This window comes from Phodopus roborovskii, unplaced genomic scaffold (genome assembly GCF_943737965.1).
Source record: "Phodopus roborovskii unplaced genomic scaffold, PHOROB, whole genome shotgun sequence".
In the NCBI taxonomy this organism is placed as follows: domain Eukaryota; kingdom Metazoa; phylum Chordata; class Mammalia; order Rodentia; family Cricetidae; genus Phodopus; species Phodopus roborovskii.
Genome location: NW_026125397.1, coordinates 9,933,931 through 9,953,492, shown reverse-complemented (window position 1 = coordinate 9,953,492; position 19,562 = coordinate 9,933,931). Strand labels below are relative to the sequence as shown.

At 39.0% G+C, this 19,562-nt stretch overlaps 1 protein-coding gene across 7 annotated transcripts in view; it reads right to left on the bottom strand.

Moving 5' to 3' along the window:
* Ptprk (protein tyrosine phosphatase receptor type K) overlaps window positions 1-19,562 on the bottom strand; it is a 503,412-nt gene that overhangs the window by 192,968 nt on the left and 290,882 nt on the right. For all 7 annotated transcript variants that reach the window (XM_051175466.1, XM_051175470.1, XM_051175468.1 and 4 more), the window contains exon 7: window positions 4,923-5,216. In XM_051175466.1, the coding sequence (XP_051031423.1) occupies window positions 4,923-5,216 (294 nt within the window). The remainder of the gene's footprint in view (window positions 1-4,922; window positions 5,217-19,562) is intronic.

Here is a 19,562-nt window from a genome sequence, read left to right as displayed (position 1 = left end):
GTTGATGCTAATCACCACCTTAGTGGACTCTACTTCCTAACTGCCAAACCAGTGACTCAACTGTTAAACAGTCCACGAGTTTCAAACACCTGAAGCAGGTGTTAATCATTAATATAAACATACTTGCAATAAAAAAATATTTATCAACTACTGTGCTCTAAATCAGAATTCTTGGTGAACAGCCCAACAAACTTGTAAATAATAAGCAGATGATCAAGAAGATATTTATAAGTACTTAATGTTATAGCTCCCCGGTGTAGTTTTCCATTTTCAGAAATTTCCTTTTTAAGTGGCCCAGAGAGGTGTGTGTGTGTGTGTGTTCACCTAATGTTCCACTGACACAAAAATGTCCCCTGTAACTGAAAATTAATGTTTTGTGAATAAATATCCAAGTACAAGTGAACTCATATAATAGGTGGTCAAATGTTTTCTCTTTGCATAGCTAAGAATTTCACCAGTATGGTATAGCAAAGACCACATTACATTGTAACTTTCTCGTGTTTTGAGGGTATTACTTTCAGCATCCATTTTCAGGCAGAGGTGGAGCACTCTCTGCACTCTCTAGGAGGTGTTGAGATGCTGAGCTAATCACCAACAGGATCTCCCACATAGGAGTTATCTCATTGAGGTACCCTGTACAGTCATTTTTCATTTGTTTCTCTTTTTATCTGTGTGTGCATATGGAGGTCAGAGGTTGACACAGGGCATCTTTCTCTATTGTTCCCACATATTTCTTTGAGGCAGTCTCACACAGCTACGAACTCACAGCCTGCCTACAGCCAGTGAACTCTATGAACTGGCCTGTCTTCAAATCCCCCAAGAGCAGTAATGTTTGACACACTCAGCTTTCCTGTGGCTGCTGGGACAGGAGATGCTTCCATGTATGTTGGGCAGGCATTGTGAGTTTTCTCTCTCTAGTCCTAGAGTTAAGTTTCTTACCTCTATTATGTGACCTTAACATGGAAGATAAAAATCACTGAGGAAGATCATATCTACATGGCAAAAAAGGTTTACAGTATTTACTTGAAGTGAAAATGTTGTAGAACTACCAGAGATATTTTGCACAGGAAAAAAACAAAAAGCTCCTCAAAGTTATCATGTGAGAATATGCTCTGGCTTCATCAAATAGTAGGACAGTTTCAAATGAGCACTCCAACTGCTCCTAAATCAGGCATATTACTATATAAATAAGGTGATGAATAACCAAATTCAGTGAAATTCTTAGAAGGGTGTACCCTGGGGGATGGGATTGCAACAATCATAATTCATATTACATATAGATGAAATTGTCATTTAAAAATTCAATACAGCTATCTCTGCGGGTCCACTCTGAGCTCCTGCCCGCAAGATCGTTGACCCCCAAATCCGGGCCTCTGCTAAAGAAAGAGGCCTCAGCTGGAGAGTTCCAGTTTCCAGTGAGATCCGACTATCCTGCAAAACCTTCCCAAGTTTCAGCTCAGCCTTTGTCCTCTTCCACCAGCTATTGGCCAGAAGTGAGTCTGGGCCCAATCGGGGCTGCCTCTCCCCTACAGCCTCTCCCCCCCACCCCCGAACACCCTGGGTTGGCCTTCGATCCTGTCCCCATCGAGAGCACCCTTGGAGCTCTGATACACCCCCACTCATCCCCACCGCGAGCCTGCCCCCCCTTCCCTGTGCCCAACCCTGCCCACGGTCCTGCCTCTCTGGTTGAGCACTGGGACAGAGGGTGGAGCCAACAGTCCACCATACTTCAGAGACTTCTCGGAGCAACTCTGAACAAAGGAGACCTGCCTATCCACGCGGGACCACCTGTAATTTCCAACTGCTTGATCTCTGACCCCGCCTCCAGTCCTCTGCTGGAGTCCCGGGCCCCTCCCAGAGATCCGCCTATCTCTGCGGGTCCACTGCCCACGGGGGAAGTACCATAGAGAGAAGGGGAGACCCCACCAACACCTACTGGAAGAAGCTATAGGAAGAAGGCAATACAAGAATACACCTAACAACAGAAAGACAAGCATGACACCACCAGAATCTAGGGAAACTACACCAACTAGAATGGAACACAACAACAAAGCAGAGGAAGCAGAAGGAGACGACTTAAAAATTACCATCATAAAAATGATAGAGGCCCTCAAAGAAGATGTGAGAAAATCCCTTAAAGAAATGGAGGAAAAAAACAAACAAAAAAGTGGAAGAAATGAACAAATTCCTTAAGGAAGGTACAGAAAGCCAAGGGGGGGGGGGGCAATTAGGCAGGTGAAGGAAATGGTTCAAGACTTGAAAACTAAAATAGAGAAAATAAAGGTAACACAAACCAAAGGAATGCTGGAAACAGAAACTGGGCAAAAAAATCGGGAACTACACACACAAGCATAACCAACATAATTCAAGAGATGGAAGAGAGAATCTCAGGCACAGAAGATAAACTAGAAGAAATAGATTCATCAACCAAAGAAAATCATAAATCCAACAAAACCTTAACACAAAACATCCAGGAAATGTGGGACACCATGAAAAGGCCAAACCTAAGAATAATAGGCATAGAGGAAGGTGAGGAAGCCAAGCTGTAAGGTGCCGAAAACATATTCAACAAAATCATCGAGGAAAACTTTCCAAGTCTGAAGAAGGACATGCCCATGAAAGTAAAGCATACCGAACCCCAAATAAGCTGGACCAAAGAAAAAAGACCCCTCCACATATAATAATCAAGACAGCTAGCATACAGAATAAAGAAAGAATATTAAGAGCAGCAAAGGAAAAAGGACAGGTAACATATAAAGGCAGACCTAAAAAAATTACACCTGACTTCTCCATGGAAACCCTCAAGGCCAGAAGGTCCTGGATAGATGTTCTAAAAGTATTAAGAGAACACGGATGCCAGCCTAGGCTACTATATCCAGCAAAACTCTCAATCACTATAGATAGACAAAACAAGATATTTAATGACAAAACCAGATTTTCCCAATACGTATCTACAAATCCGGCCCTACAGAAATTATTGGAAGGAAACTCCAACCCAAGGAAGGTAACTACGCTCACAAAAATGTAGGCAACAGATAATCCAACTACACCAGAAACCAAGGGTAAAGGAGAACTACTATATTCACAATACCACTGCCAACAACAAACCTAAATCACACAAGCATCAACAATCAATGGTCCTTACTCACCCTCAACATTAATGGTCTTAACTCACTTATAAAAAGACACAGGCTAACAGAATGGATACGAAGACAGAATCCATCCTTCTGCTGCATAGAAGAAACACATCTAAGCTTCAAAGATAGACATTACCTCAGGGTAAAGGGTTGGGAAAAGATTTTCCAATCAAATGGAAATAAGAAGCAAGCAGGCGTACCTATCCTAATATCTAACAAGTTAGACTTCAAACCAAAATTAATCAAAAGAGATGAAGACGGTCATTTCATATTCATTGCAGGAGAAATCCATCAACAAAAAGTCTCAGTTCTGAACATTTATGCCCCCAATACAAAGTCACCCACATTCGTAAAAGAAACACTACTAAAACTCAAAGCTCATATAAAACCTCACACACTTATAGTGGGAGACTTCAATATTCCACTCTCAACACATGACAGGACCACAAATCAGAAACTCAACAAAGAATGAAAAGAACTAATAGAAGTTATGTCTCAACTGGGGTTAACAGACATCTATTGAACATTCCATCCAAAGACAAAAGAATATACCTTCTTCTCTGCTTCACATGGAACCTTCTCTAAAATCGAACACATACTAGGTGGCATAACAAACCTCAACAGATACAAGAGAATAGAAATAGTTCCCTGTATCTTATCGGACCACCATGCTTTTTGGAATTCAACAACAACACAAATAGCAGAAAACCTGCAAACTCATGGAAACTGAACAATGTGCAATTGCACCACTCCTGGCTCAAAGAAGAAATAAAGAAAGAAATTAAGGACTTTCTAATATTCAACAAGAATGAGGACACAACATACCCATAGCAGTGCTACGAGGGAAGTTCATTGCACTAAGTGCCCATATGAAGAAAACAGAGGATAGTCACATAAGAGAATTAACAGCCCAACTGAAAGCCTTAGAACAGAGAGAAGCGAATTCACCCCGTAGGAGTAGACGCCAGGAAATAATCAACTTGAGGGCTGAAATCAACAAAATAGAAACCAGGAAAACAATACAAAAAAAAAAAAAAAAAAAAAATCAATGCAACAAAGAGTTGGTTTTTTGAGAAAAATCAACAAGATTTATCCAAATTAACGAAAAAGCAGAGAGAGAACATGCAAATTAACAAAATCAGAAACGAAAAGGGGAACATAACAATAGACACAGAGGAAATCCAGACAATTTTCAGGTTATACTTTGAAAATCTGTATCACACAAAAATTAAAAATTCAAAGGAAATGGACAAATTTCAGGATAACTATCACTTACCAAAATTAAATCAAGAACAGACAAACAACTTAAATAGACCTATAACCCACAATGAAATAGAAGTGGTCAGTGAAAGCCTTCCAACCAAGAATAGTCCATGGGACTTCTTCAAACTTAGAAGCTTCTGTAAGGCAAAGGACACAGTGGACAAGACCAAACGGCAGCCCACAGACTGGGAAAAGATTTTCACCAATCCTATATCCGACAAAGGGCTGATCTCCAAAATATACAAAGAACTCAAGAAACTAGTCAACAAAACACCAAATAATCTTTACCAGCAGGAAGTAGTTTGGAAAGAACGATGCCCAAATTCCCAAATATTGTCTATAAATGTTTGTTTTCATTTAAATGGACTTGGTTATATAAAATAAAAAATAAATAAATAAAAATTCAATACAAATTGTACATCTAAATCATGCAACAAATTACCAAAACTTTTAATTGCATATGTGTGTTGATTATAGTTGTCAAATCCCTTCACAAGGGATGGGCCTGGTATCAAGCCTTACCTGCACACTTGGTTCTGGTGATCAGTGGTGGTCCTGGCAGCCCAGTTCCCCCTTCCCCAGGTCTTGTGAGCAAAACACGGATCTCGTATTCTGTATCTGGATCTAAATGCCATAACTTGTATGTTGGAGCATTGACTGCATGGGTTTCTGTCCAAGATCCTGAGGTCATTCGATATTCCACTTCTTTCAGGATAATGGGGCCATCACCAATGATGGAGTTCGCATTTAGCTGGATCAGCAAGTAAGTAGGCCCAACGCCAAGCAGCTGGGGAGGTGCAATGGGTCTTGGTGGTTCTAGGAAGACAGGTATGTGTATACTTTAGTTAGGTACGAATCTAAACTCCAAAGCAGAGACATATTAATAGTAGCACATATTCTAAATAACGATGTTATTTATAACATCCATACATAACCAAAGGCTTAATGAACAACTTAGAAGCACATGGTATATGTAAAATAGATAACCAGAGCCATGGTTGGCGGCACGTAATGGCAATCCCAACACTGGATGCAGAGGTCAGAGGACTCCTGCAAATGTGAAGTCAACATAATGACCAGGCAGGGCTACATGGTCAGACACATCCCCAACAAAAGAGAAAAAGGAAAGGAAGGAACCAAAAAAAAGAAAAAAAAATATAACCTAGAAGGCAATGATGTAGCGACAGTGTTTTTAAAGAGCCATTGGTTTTATGAAGGCTTTTTATCAACTTAGCAGAAGATTCGTCTTCTTCAAAACATACATTTCCAGGAGAAAAGTAGCAGTAAACAGGGATCTAAAGAATAGCACTAAAGAGGATGAGGTCTCATCAGTGTGGAGGGAGGTGAGCTCTGATATTGTCTGCCCTTTATTTATGTGTGCTTCTCCTCTAGCTTTGTTTCTTGCAACTTCAAAGTTCCAGCAGATGAGTCGACCAGGAGGTGCAGCAAGCTACAAGGAAAGTTGGTGCCACACACCCAGCTCGCAGAGTAGGAAATTGAAATTTACACAGGGAAGAAATCCCCAAACGCTATATATCACTGGCCTGTGCAGTAGCATGTGATAGGCAATATGTCACCTATTAAGCTCAAATGTCAAAGGGACATTGCAATTTAATTTTGGTTGGCTTAAGATATTTTGCTTGACTGAAACTTTGTAAAATATTATTTCAACATCTGAACTTACAGAATGATGAATAATGCATTATAGCTGGTTTTCCCTAACAGCAATGCTGGGGAAAGATGGGGCTGCCTCTGGGGAACGCTACAGAGCGTGCTCTGTCTGCCCAGCCTTTCCACTGGAACACAGAGCATAGGGGTCTCGTTGGTAGACTGTTATCACGTGGCATTTGACTTCAAGTTCTGGACCATTTTCACACTTCTCAGGGAGTTGAAAGGTTTTCAAAGAAAGTATTAATCTTAATAAGGTGATAACTGTCCCAAAATAGAGTTAAGAATCAATGCTGAAGTGTCACAGCAAATCACAGAGAGGAAAGCTATTACCATAACCACACAGTGCTCCAAGTTGGGATGGGCTGAAAAAGGTGCAAGTCAACACTACACAGACAGGATTAATAACAATACATTATGGGGTAGATAAGGGTCTCTGAAGAAAGGGTCTCAGGAGCCAAGGCAAGTTTAAAGATTCAAAAATTTTCAGAAAGAACACAATGTTTGGGTTTTATTGGTGATTTTCAAAAAGTTAATAATGGAAAAATCCTCTGAATGAAAAATACCCACAAAACTGGGTCAAGGTTATCTGAATTGAACTAAAATTAGTTTTCAGACCACAACCTCAAAGTGTATGGCACTAAAAATGCACAACATATTTACTAACTACTAACAAGGCTCTGTGCATTGGGAACTTAAATAAAGTGGAAGAGACTTGTATTTTTAAATGGGAGTTCAATATAAAAGAAACAGTTTATGGAAGTAAAGACATGATGGACGTTTCCCTATTGGAAATAACAATGAATCTAAGGGGTCTCCTCTTGCACGGGCCCAATAAGGAAATAGCTTCCAGACTGGCTGTCAAAGAATAATGTAATTTGAAATTTATCATCCTCGGGGGTAAAGTGAGAACAGCCCTAACTCCCATGTGTCATACGTGTCTAGACATCCAGCTCTATGTCTCTTCTAATGGTTTGAGGAAATGTTTATCAGTAATAGTTGCCATTTTGTCCTAGGTGAACAACACATGGCCTGTTTCACAAATGAACTTCACAAGTGAAGTTCAATTCAAAAGGAAACACTTGAACCATATCAACATCTTAGAGTTTTCAATTCATTAGATGAAAAGGGATAAAGGCTGAATTTTCATCCCAAGAAAATACCCCAATCAGCCTCACAACTTACAGCTGAGCCTACAAAACTTTAGTAGATGGGAAGACAGAAAGGGAATGCAATATCTATGTGCTAAGCTGAAATGTAACTAAAAGAAGAGCATCCTAGGAAATGCCAATGTCTCTCAATATTGTAATTACCAATAAACTGGACTGTTCCATTGTGTACATGTCTGTTTTCATTCCGGATGGCAATGTCATGTACTGATTATTTGCAGTTACAGTAGGAAACCAAGTTAAATTCACAGCTCACTGAGGAGAATCCCCCACCAAGCAATTATATCTCACTCATTTCAAAGCTCAACAATGAACCCATGAGGTCTGATAGATACTTAACAAAGAGGCGGGAAAAAACTGGTAAATGGATTATACTTTGCACACCTTATTTCAACTACCAGTGTACAGATATTGTAATAGCTGGCCTCATGTGTGTGTATCAAATGTTAAATCTCAAACTTCAAAAGCCTGTCCAGATTCACCAGAGAAAACAATCAATGCAAGAAGAAAGGAGGTAGGAAGAGCGGGAAGGGGGTGAGGGATGGGGACAAACACAGTCTTGCTTTCATGTCTATCTGAAACAATATACACACAAAGTGAATTCTGGAGCCAGCAGGCCAACTTTCAAAAGAATGACATCCCAGTAATGACAAGGTAAACATATATATTATTCAACTTTGTACAGAATCTTTTTACAAGTCTAAGAGGTTAAATTTCTAAAATGCACCAGCATGCGGTCTGTGTGATGCTATTTGCTTTATTTAAGGTTTCTGTTTATCTGTGTGACACCCCCACCACCACCAAAAAAAAAAAAAAAACTTAAAGCCAGTAATTAATACTGAATCTAGTGGTATGTATAAGTGAAGACATGAGTTTGATTTATTTTGTGCTCTCGCATGAGTAATGGCAACAAAATCACACACTGATCAGTTGATTTCACTTGCTATGGTCAGGCTAAACTAGAGCAGTCAATAATCAAAGCAACAGCTCAAGCTAGAACTGTCACAAAATGCAAAGTAGCTCAGAAGCATACACATTGGTTAGCAGCATGATTATAAGTGAAATTCACATTAAGGAGACTAATAGCCCACTACATATTAAACTTTTGATGTTGGTGTTAAGAAAGAAACCTTCTATTAGCATACGTATTTTGGTTTTAGACCCCAGAGAACAAGGAGATTTATTTATAAAATCTCTATTCATTTCAATAAATTATGCATGAATTTTAATCAGTTAGCAAATGAACAAGTAATTGTTTTGCAGCAATGCTAATATTCTTCATAACTTAATATGCTACTAGACCCAGAGGTGTGGTGCAAATAAATCCCAAATGTACACTAGGTATCAAGTGATGCATGCAATCCTCAAAATACAAGATAAACTTTGCCAACGTTCCCAATTAACTTTCCATTAATGACTCACATCCATTATTCTAGAGCCAAACTATGATGAGAAAATCCCAATTACATATTCAGCCTGCTTTACTTGTTTAATATCTGAAAAAAAATGTTTGAATGTCTTGAATTCAAGTAAGCCCCTATGGAAGGATAGTCACACTGAATTATCCCCATTAGAATGGCTTTTAAAAATATATGAGAGATATCAAAATCCAGTCAATCAATAAAATGCAAACTCGGAAATAGAAGCTAGAAAGCCAGAAAATGTCAGAAACAAAGAAAATGCCAAGGAAAAAGACACATCCATGTCCATCTTTGGAATAAGATACATTAATCATATCAGCATCCCCATTGTTTTACTTCTTTGCCAGAGTGATAGCACAATAGTGTCCCCTGACCACTGCGACAAACAACCACAAACTCAATGTATTTAAGAAAACTCATCCATCCTCTAACAGTTCTTGAAGCCAGAAAACCAAGGTTAGTAAGGGTGGGCAGGAGAGAAATACGGTATCATGATGTTCACTGCCTCATACAGAGTCTAGATAAAACTTGGTTACATGTTTCTTCCATGTTCTGGGAGCTGCTGGAGGTATGGTCCTTCAAGCACAATCCTGCAGTGGCTGCTGTGTTGTGTGTGTTCCTCGCTCTACATAAATTCAAATCTCCCTCTGTTGTCCACTAGTGTTGGTAGGTGGTTTTTCATGGGGAGCCACATGAAAGATGCCAGGTTATGTGACCATTTCAAATTCTTTAATAAAATCACATTCACAAAAACTGCTTTACCAGGGGCAGACCCCACACCTATAGAAGATAGCAAGTCCAGAAGGCATGTTTCAGTTGACTACAGACGTGGGAAGTGGTTTTCTCCTTCCTGGGAATAGGTTAATTTCTTCTACATCCAAGTAGCTAAAAAGTTGCAAATTGACTGTATTTTATCTGGGAAATTTTTATAGCTATGTTGGGAGCAATGGAAATTATAGAAAGTTATTGAAACTACACCAATATATTTTACCTATGTAATTGCTTTCAATGGAAACAAAATCAGAGAAGATGCTTTTTGTGTATTTAAAAATTTATTTATTTACTTATTTATTGTGTATAAAGTGTTCTGTCTGTATCCCTGCAGGCCAGAAGAGGGCACCAGATCTCATTACAGATGGTTTTGAGCCATCATGTGGTTGCTGGGAATTGAACTCAGGACTTGTGAAGACCAGCGTGTGTTCTTAACCACTAGGTCATCTCTCCAGCCCTAAGAGTTTCTTTGTGTGCTCCTGGCTATCATGGAACTAGCTCTGTAGACCAAGCTGGCCTCAAACTCACAGAGATCCACGTGCCTTTGCCCCTCAAATGCTGGGATAAAGGCCTGCACCAACAACACCAGACAAGAGCAGACAGTTACTTCAAGACTACTGGTACCATTGCCCTTTGCCATGTGTAAAATCTCATGAAATTCAACATAAAAATATGTTACATACAGACAGACTATTTTTTTAAAATGACCTAACGGTTGATGAAATCAAATGTGTTGCTCTTTTGCTGCAGCTAATGCCTATAAAACACAAACACGAGACTCAGCACCCACATGGAGTTTATTGAGAGAGGGGAGAAAAAGGGGGGCGGGGTACCTGGTGGCCAACCGAAAGCAGGGAGAGAGAGAAAGAGGAGTATGGGTCGCTTGCTTTAAAAGAGGGGGGGGGGGCTTGTTCATGCATAACTGAGTCATCTGGCAGCCAGGTAAATCTTGAGCTGCCAGGTAAGGCTGATATAAGGATGACAAGGCCATGAGCATTCCGCCCATCGTTGGGGGCGGGGTCAGCAGGCTGCTAGTTCCTACAAAATGTAGGCTTGAAAGTCAATTCCATTTTCATGATTTATTATTAGATTTTGAAATAGTAATCCAGTTCTGATCTTTATAAATGACAGAATCACTATGTTTCTGTTTGCTACTGTACCTCTCTGTAACCTATTGGATGTTCAATCAAGGGAGACTCACATTAGAGAAACTTACAGAAGGAAGAAAGGTGTCACTGTACCACATTTATCAGTTCATTTGTAAGCTCCCTAAAATATATTTAAATAATTTGTTATTGTAGCTCAACAGGCCAGCAAACCAATGGCATCTGAGTATCTCTAGATTCTTAAGGGAAAAGCATGACTATAAAACAGATGACTTTGTAATCCCAAAGAAACAGAAGCCAGGTCATTCATAATTAGAATCATGCTCTTTGTGCATTGTATCATGTATGTGACAAAGACTAAGTTACAGTGAATTATAGAGTATGGTGTAAGCACTAGAAAACTTAAGGTTTCACATTCCTCAATTATGAACTCAAACTGGGCATACTTACGAAATCCATAATTTTGCCTCATGTTATCTCATAATGCTATTCACTCACTAGTATTTGACACTTGACTTCCCAGGGCCAAAATATTACTTTGGCAGTCAAAAACTTCTTTATTTAGTTTTCTGTCCACTGTCTTGTAATATTTACTAATAGAATAATGTTGCCAGCAAGGTTCATACATTTCTTTATACAAAATTTAATTTACCATATTTACATATGCTAATTTTTAACCTTATGCTAAACAATTTTTATATTAAAACCCTGTTTAAATTTCATCAGTATAACTGACATATACACTTTCACATTATATCACTCAATTAACTCATATCCTTGACCCACAAGTACAACGATGGACCAGAAAGACACAGAGCCTGAGTGAACCAAACTTCCGTGCCATCAACCACACATCCCTCAAGGAGAACTGATAATACAATTGCTGTTGCCCCCATGAAGTAGAGAGTTATTCTGAGCTATGGGCAGTGTATGGCTTCTCTGGCACTCAGGTTTTGCTCACTAACAGCTTGCGAGAGCCATGATGCACACAGACATGACTTCTAGCAAACAGCAAGGACGCTGTTTCTTATGCTGACCTGAATCCCATCACTTACTTCCCCATTATCCAAAGAGCAGTGGCTTACAATTTCAATAGTGCAAGGATAACCATTTACAGTGCCAAGAAGACAGAGAAACGAGTATTCACGTATACAGCTTCCACAATCCCAGGCAAGTGAACAGATGACATTTTCTGGAAAACAACCTTTCAACATATATGAAGAAGGGAAAAATTTGTATTGGAAAAAAAAAAAAAGCATTTCATTCACATGTATAATTTTACTATGGGGGAGTGTAGAATCTTTTCTAGAACAACACTTGAAGCACAGTCAAGGATGGTGGGTCTACTCGACAGTATTGCATTATGACTGAAGAATGAAAATATGAAAAGACTTAACTGTTCTTGCTAGTTTTACGCAAGAGCTAGAGTCACCGGAAAGGAGGGAAGCTCAAATAAGCCCCCACAGAACCCAGATGTAGAGCGTTTCCTTAATTAGTGATTGATGATAGAAGCCCCATTTTAGATGGTGCCACCCCTGGGCTGGTGGTCCTGGGTTCTATAAGAAAGCAGGCTAAGCAAGCGAGGAGGAGCAAGCAGTGCTCGCCTGTGGCCTCCGCATCAGCTCCTGCCTCCAGGTCCAGACTTCCTCCAGTGACAAACAGTAACATGGAAGTGAAAGGAATGAACCCTTCTCTCCCCAGCTTAGTTTTCATCGTGGTATTTCATCGCAGCAATAGTAACACTAACATTTCAGCATGCCTCCCTAGCATGCTTGAAGCCCCGGATTAATCCCCAGTATCACATAAATCCAGCCGTAGTGGTGAGTGCATTTAATCCCAAAACGTGAGACAACGAGTTAAGAGGACCAGGGGTTCACAGTTAACCTTAGCTAAATGCTAAGTATGAGGGAAGGCCAGGCTATCACGAAAGTTTCCTCATGCATAGACACACTACATGCACACAGAAATTGGAGAGGAAGAGGTAGAGAGAAGTCACTAGTTCTTCCTTTGAAATGGAACAATGGGTCACCTAAGAGGAAAAACTAACTGGCATCATCAGGTGAAGGAAATTTCCAAGCAGCCAAGATGAGTGACTGGGTTCAGTCAAACCCGAGTGGGTTAGCTTTCCCTTGCATTTCTGTAATGCAATCAAGACCTGTAATAGGTCTACAAAACTTGCTCTGCCTGGTATTGGCAGCACTACTTGCACTGAGCATACCCTTTAATCTCATTGTTACCGGTGAACCAGCCAGCTGGCCAAGCCTGAAGAAGGAACCTCCACGTCACCACAAGAAAAGCGATTATCTGCACATGTTTTACCTGTTCCATGAAGAATGTGTACACTGGACTTCAATGTAGAAGTCTCCATGAAGACACAGGGATTTCTGTTTTACTGAGCTTATTTTCTCAGGCTGAAAGTAAGCCCTCAGAATGAAAGATTTGCTACTTCCTACCTTGAACCATATACCTGGCCAATTGCTCTGACACTGATACACAGCACCTACAAAATGTTACTATTTAATTAAAGGAGTTAGTTGACTGGAACAAAAGAATACTTTCTAAGCAATTGCTTAGTGACCAAGTGGCAACCCATGATTTATCCAGCCTTTAAAAGAGAAGAAAGCCACAACTACAATAATTCCCTTTATCCTTAAGTCAGAGCTGATCAACTAAAATGTTTCTATAAAGCACTTTTCATGGGAAAACATCCTGTGATATAATCATTAATGTAAATATATACTATGAATCAGGACACATAATTAATGCTAATTATTTGTGTGTATTAATTCTTATATGTGTGAGATATAGTTATTGATTAACCATGTAATGTTATGGTATATATTATAATATGAAATTAGTATATATGTGATATATACTGTGAGTGAGTGCACACACACACATACACACACACAAACTGTAGTTAAGCTTAGCAGGAAATTCTTAGGCTACATTTTCACTCTCCATATTAAGAAATATCTCTCCATCTCAAGTCCCAGCGTGATGTGTATTGATACTCTGAAGGATCGGGTACTGCGGGTCTCTCCTGCAGCCTGAGGTGTTAAAATTAGAAGAATCACTTCAGTGATGAAAGTGCCAATTATGCATACTGAATTTTATACCCTATGCATCATCATGGTGTTTTAGTCTCTGTGATTTGAAAACATTGCTGCAATCACCTTAATACCTCCTTGAAATAAAAAGACTCAGAGCAGCATGGTCTTTTAGACCTGTCAGCAAAAACTAGAAGCAACGTTCACATGTAGGGTACAGGTAAAAATGAGGGAATCTTTGACACATGAAGTTAATTACACTGGTGTAAATGTGAATTTGAATCTCATTTTGTCCCTAAACTACTTTTTTTCTTTTTTACAATCCATGCAATGAATTTGCTGAGGCTTTTGAATTATTATAATAACTTAACAGTTTTAGTAAATATGTTTTCAAGGTTATAATCCACATGGCAAACAATGACACACATTATAATAAAATTATAGATGCTGCTGTATGAGTCATATGGTAATAAATACAGAAGACTTCTCTTATTGTGGTTGAACTCCTCTTTTTAGCTTTGTCAGAGCTCAAACTGCTCACAGCATTTCAAGCAAGGAACATCCAGGTGATTCGAGGAATAACAATCAACTTGATAGTAAAAGTAGAAAAGCCATCAACTCTACGCTTAGTTCCCTGCAAGTCTAGAGACATAAACAGGTCACCAGATCACAATCTCATCAGTCACCTTTACGACGACGAAGAAGAAAATATATGGTGAGAGAATGAAGGGGAACTGTGGCAACTGCAATAAATGGCCCAGTAGCATGTTCAGTACACCCAGGGCGCACAGTACAGGCTCTCACTCCTTTCTCCACTAAATTCGTTTTAAACTTTACATAACATTATGATTTCTCTACTGTGTTTTAACACACACATATTTATACCTACATGCACATGTACATATGAGGTATGTGTGTGTGCATGTGTGTGTGTGTGTGTGTGTGTGTGTAAAATCAAGAAAAATGTTAATGGTGGGTATTCTGAATATTCTTAATGTAAAAAAAACATATTAAGAAATCCCATGAGCCAGAATCTCAAATTTGTGGGGTTTCAATGAACTGCGTGACAATTGTAACCAAGCACACTGTTTGCCAGTTTTTCCTGGGTGTAAACATTCTATAGTGCTGAATCACTGTAATAAAACATATGTTAAGTATATGTCCATGACAAATACAGCATTTGTGCTCATTCCAAATGGATTAAGAATGATACATGAGTTATTCATGCTAAGTGAGTCTTGAAAAGGCAGCTTTCACCCTCATACTCCTAGTGTAGTAACTCAGATTACCAGTGAAATCAGGGGACACTGCCTACAATAGGGACCAAGAGCTCCATGTAAAATTCCAGGACTTACTTGTCCCAGGGTACTTACATATGTGATCACTGGGCTGGAGAGATGGATCAGCCATTAAAGGCTAGGCTCACAACCAAAATATAAGATATGTGATCATTAGATTTTTATAGATTCTTTGTGAAGGAAGAGGGAGCAGGTATATCCTTGTATTGTGACAAACAGCAAACTTTGATTTTTTTCGTGAAAAATAATCCTGACATAGCAAAGCCAACTAACGAAGACCAATACCCAAGAGAAACATGCAAACTGCCTCCCTAAGAGAACAGACTTTATAGAAATACTGGTAACTCTAGAGCTGTCAAACATTTAAGAACATTTTCATTTCAAAAAACATAAATCAATATGGTAAGTATATAGTGGAATAAACTATTGGGTTACTGAGTCTACCATAATTTTGGGAAAACTTTTAGCATATATAAATTTCATCACATATCAATTCAACATAAAGCATTAATGAACAAAAGCAACAGGAAAATGTTTTCTTCAGTTGAGAATCCATAACGACAATAATATTCACAGTAAAACATGGATTTTGCATTCCATTGTTTTTTTTTTTTTTTAAAGTGTTCTTGATTAACATTGGAAGACAATGTTTCTAGTGAGAAGTGAATACAGCTGCTAGGGTCATTAATTCAAAGTAAGCTGTTCCTAATGACAGCTACTTAGGTGTTCCGAGTAATGATCAGAGACGAGATGACAGATTTCTTATGCATTTGTACTTAAAATTTCTCAAGAGGAAGAAAAGGGTTTAACAGTACTCTGGAGAATGTACAGATATGAAGTTGAAGACAACAGACACTGTAACAAAATTTTACCTCTGTGTGATTGTAATATAATAACTGATCTATGGGGCAGATGTGGTATGTTCATACATTGGAGGTGTGGCCATCGGCATACCAATGTGACTGTAGCTATGACATCTAAGAGTCAAATGGCATCTACTGGAAATTTCTTTTGTCAAGAAGGACACTGTTTTTGGAAAGCACTGTTTTACATGTCCAGGAACTCAGGAGTTCTTTCACATGTAAGATCAGAAATAGACACACATAGGAGACACACACAGGTGCCTGCGCAGGCACGCACACACACACACACACACACAGTCATCGCCTCAGAAGATACATGCAGAGTTTCTTTGCTTTTCTTTACAAGCACTTAGCTTCCAATAGATAATTACTGCGATGCAAAACCCACCAACACCATCCTCCAATTCTATGAATACTTCTTTGGAAACAAAAACCTATGTTCCCAATAGTTGGCATGACATCAAAGTAAAATCAGTAGATACAGTTGTATAATTAAATGGCATCAGTAGGTATACAGGAATAATTATACACTCCTGGATAAAGTAACATTTTTGTTGACATTTAAAGATGTTTAATCATGTGAAAAGCTACAAGATCAAGGACATTTTACACTAATGTGACAAGTCAGCCAGCCAAAGACCTTTTATTTTCAGTTCCTTCATGTACCCATGATATCGAAATCATAATGGGATGTCAATGTTTAAAGTACTGAAATAGCACAAACAATGGGAAGTCCTAGGATCCATAAAAGGAAAAACACTCCAGTAAATGAAAAGCTGTCTAGGATGCAGACTTAAAGCTGAAGGGTATAGTATTCCTCCCCACCAACCATTCCTGAGAAAGACAAAAACTCAAATCTGCTTTGACAAATACAATGGATTTAAAAATATGGACATAAAGCCAGGCAGTTGTGGCACACACCTTTAATCCCAGCACTTGGGAGGTAGAGGCAGGTGGATCTCTGTGAGTTCGAGGCCAGCCGGGTCTACAGAGTGAGTTCTAGGATAGCTAGCCCTACACAGAGAAACCCAGCCTCAAAAAACAAACAAGACAAGAAACAAAAATGGGCTTGAAGTGGCTCCTAATTCAGAAGAGTCAGATTTTCTTTAACCCCCCCCCCAAGTTCCATAGCATGCCAAAAATCTATCTCCATCAACTGAAAGTTTTTGAGAAAAAATTCATACCAAGAAATAGTACATTAATATTTTCATGTGCACTTAAGAAACACATACAGTATGTACATCAATGGATATAAGAATGGAGAAAGAAAGCCTACTGATTAACACACAAGAGGAGACTATGTGCGTTTCCTTAGAATCTTTCTTTCTGCAGTCTCACACAATGACACTCATATTTGATGAGGGACACCATTTGCCAATCCAAAGTTCAAGCCTTTTCTGTTTTGAAACATACATCACTGTGTCTGTGTTTTGAGTTTGAGTGATGATATTAATATTGGACATGTTTGGACAGCAAGCTCACAAACCAGTCATGGGAGAGCACATACAGGATTACCAGAAAGACCAATAGTTTGTTCAAAGGTACTAACTGGTGCCTGGAACATTCTAGACCTCTCTCAAAAGTTACCTTGTTTTTCAAATATAAATGAAAACCACATTCAAGTGATGAATCTCCTCATTTTATTTTCCTCTGAATAAGATCACATGTCACTTTGGTGGTAAAGATACCAGCAACCATAAATGTCCTATGAGGGTCCCAGCTAAGAGATATTCAAATTATAAAAAAATGTACTGGGGTGTTGAGATATGCTAGATTTTATGTGTATTCCATTACTAAAAACAAATATATATATATATATATATATATATATATATATATATATATATATATCAGAGTTAAGTCATCACTGGAGAGTTATAGCACCCCTCAAATTCTCACGTATTCCTCAGTTCAGAAGCTGGGATTGGTCCAACCCTCTAAGTTTCAGGCATCTCAATCCTGCCTCAAGTAGAGCCTAGACAAGGGATGGAAAGAGACTTCTGAGGCATCTATCTCTGAACACTGAAATACTTCTAGGGGCCGTAAGACTGAGTATGTCACATTTACAATTAACTGAAGAAGATATTGCAGCCTAAGTGTCAGGGATGTGCACAAAGAAGTGACAGATGTTTCTGATCTGCAGGAGCCAAAATCATTTTAAGCTATTTATTCTAAGATTCTTAGCACATGTTTCTTCTAAGATGTCTTAGCACAGGGCCTACGTGTCAATGCTCACAGCAAAGGCATCCCCCAGGACTTCCAAACTGCTGCCACACAAGAACTGTGTCATACAGAATGAGTCTATTTATACTAACACAGTTTGCAACATTTTAATGTACACCTATGGATAGAGTGGAACATCAAGTCTTCCAAAGGGAAATAGGATAGCGAGAATACAATAACAAATGAAAGAGTCTGAGATTTTGATATCAAATGACCACACCTCGCTGAGCACAACCAAGAAGGGAGCTTTTGGTTTCTAGAGACAGGCTTCCCCTGTGTACCAGCCTTGGATGTCCGGATGTAACTGGCTCTGCAGACCAGGTTGGCATTGAACTCAGAGAGATGCACCTGACTCTACCTCCCAATTGCTGGGATTAAAGACGTGCACCACCAGCACCTGACACAAGGAGGGAGATTTTTACATTAACTTATAGTAAGTGTGGAGTATATCAAGCAATATGATAAAAACCAGAACAACTGAATTGGGGAGGGGGTGGTAAAAAATAAAACGCTCATTCGCATTTATTGAATCTTGTTGTAAGAAGTGCTTTCTTAATTCCTCCACATGAATGCAGATAAGTTGTGTAAGATTTTATTTAATCATGATAAAAGTAAGCAGATAACTGTGCTAAGACCTGGGTCTGATTCAGGTTCCTTAACAATGAAGGATATAATTTTTTGTTATTGAAGTAGATAAACAACATACATAAAATATCTCTCATCATATATGGATGGTGTGGCATAGTAAGTTCCTTTTATGGGGCCTTATACTCAAGATTTCTGTGTTATTAAATTCACTAGAAAGAAAAATACATATACATTACCTCCTGTTATGTCAACCAGTTACTGAAATAAACTAACCAGCTACAACTCCACTATCAAAGAAAATAAAGATATTCAGCAGAAAAAAATGAAGACCAGAAGGGGGGGGAGGGAAGGAAGTGAGGAAGGGAAGAAAGGAGGGAAGGAAGGAGGGCGGGAAGGTGGGAGGGAGGGAGGGAGGGAGGGAGGGAGGGAGGGAGGGAGGAATACTACCCTGGGACAGGTCCTGTTGATTGACAGATCACTTCAAAAGAAAAGCCAAACTTTCAGATAACATTTAACCTACCTCGATTTACTAATTCAATCCCAAACAAGTCCCCTTAAATGAGAATAAATGAGGAAGAAAAAAAAATGTTTTGGATGTTATTGAAGAAAAGCTAGGCCTGGGGGAGGGTGAAGTAGGGGGGGTACTCACAGAATAAGTAACAGAAAATACAACACACTACATTGTTGTACATTAGTGGTTACAGGCATGCAATTGTTTGAAACTACTGGCAGTGTGTTTTATCTGTTCATCTGGGCACAACCACTGTGCTAATATATGTTGATATATTATCACTTTTAGAACATTAAAATTTAATCAATGAATAAATCAATAGTGGATTTTGAGGGAGAATCCATATATGTGTATGTTTGCCTATATGTACATGTACACATGGTCAGCATTGGAATGCTGACTTCCCTGTTGCCTCCACCTGAGTTTTTGACACAGCATCTCATCTTTCCACTAAACCTGGAGTTTGGCTGGCCAGCAAGTCCTGAGCATCTTTC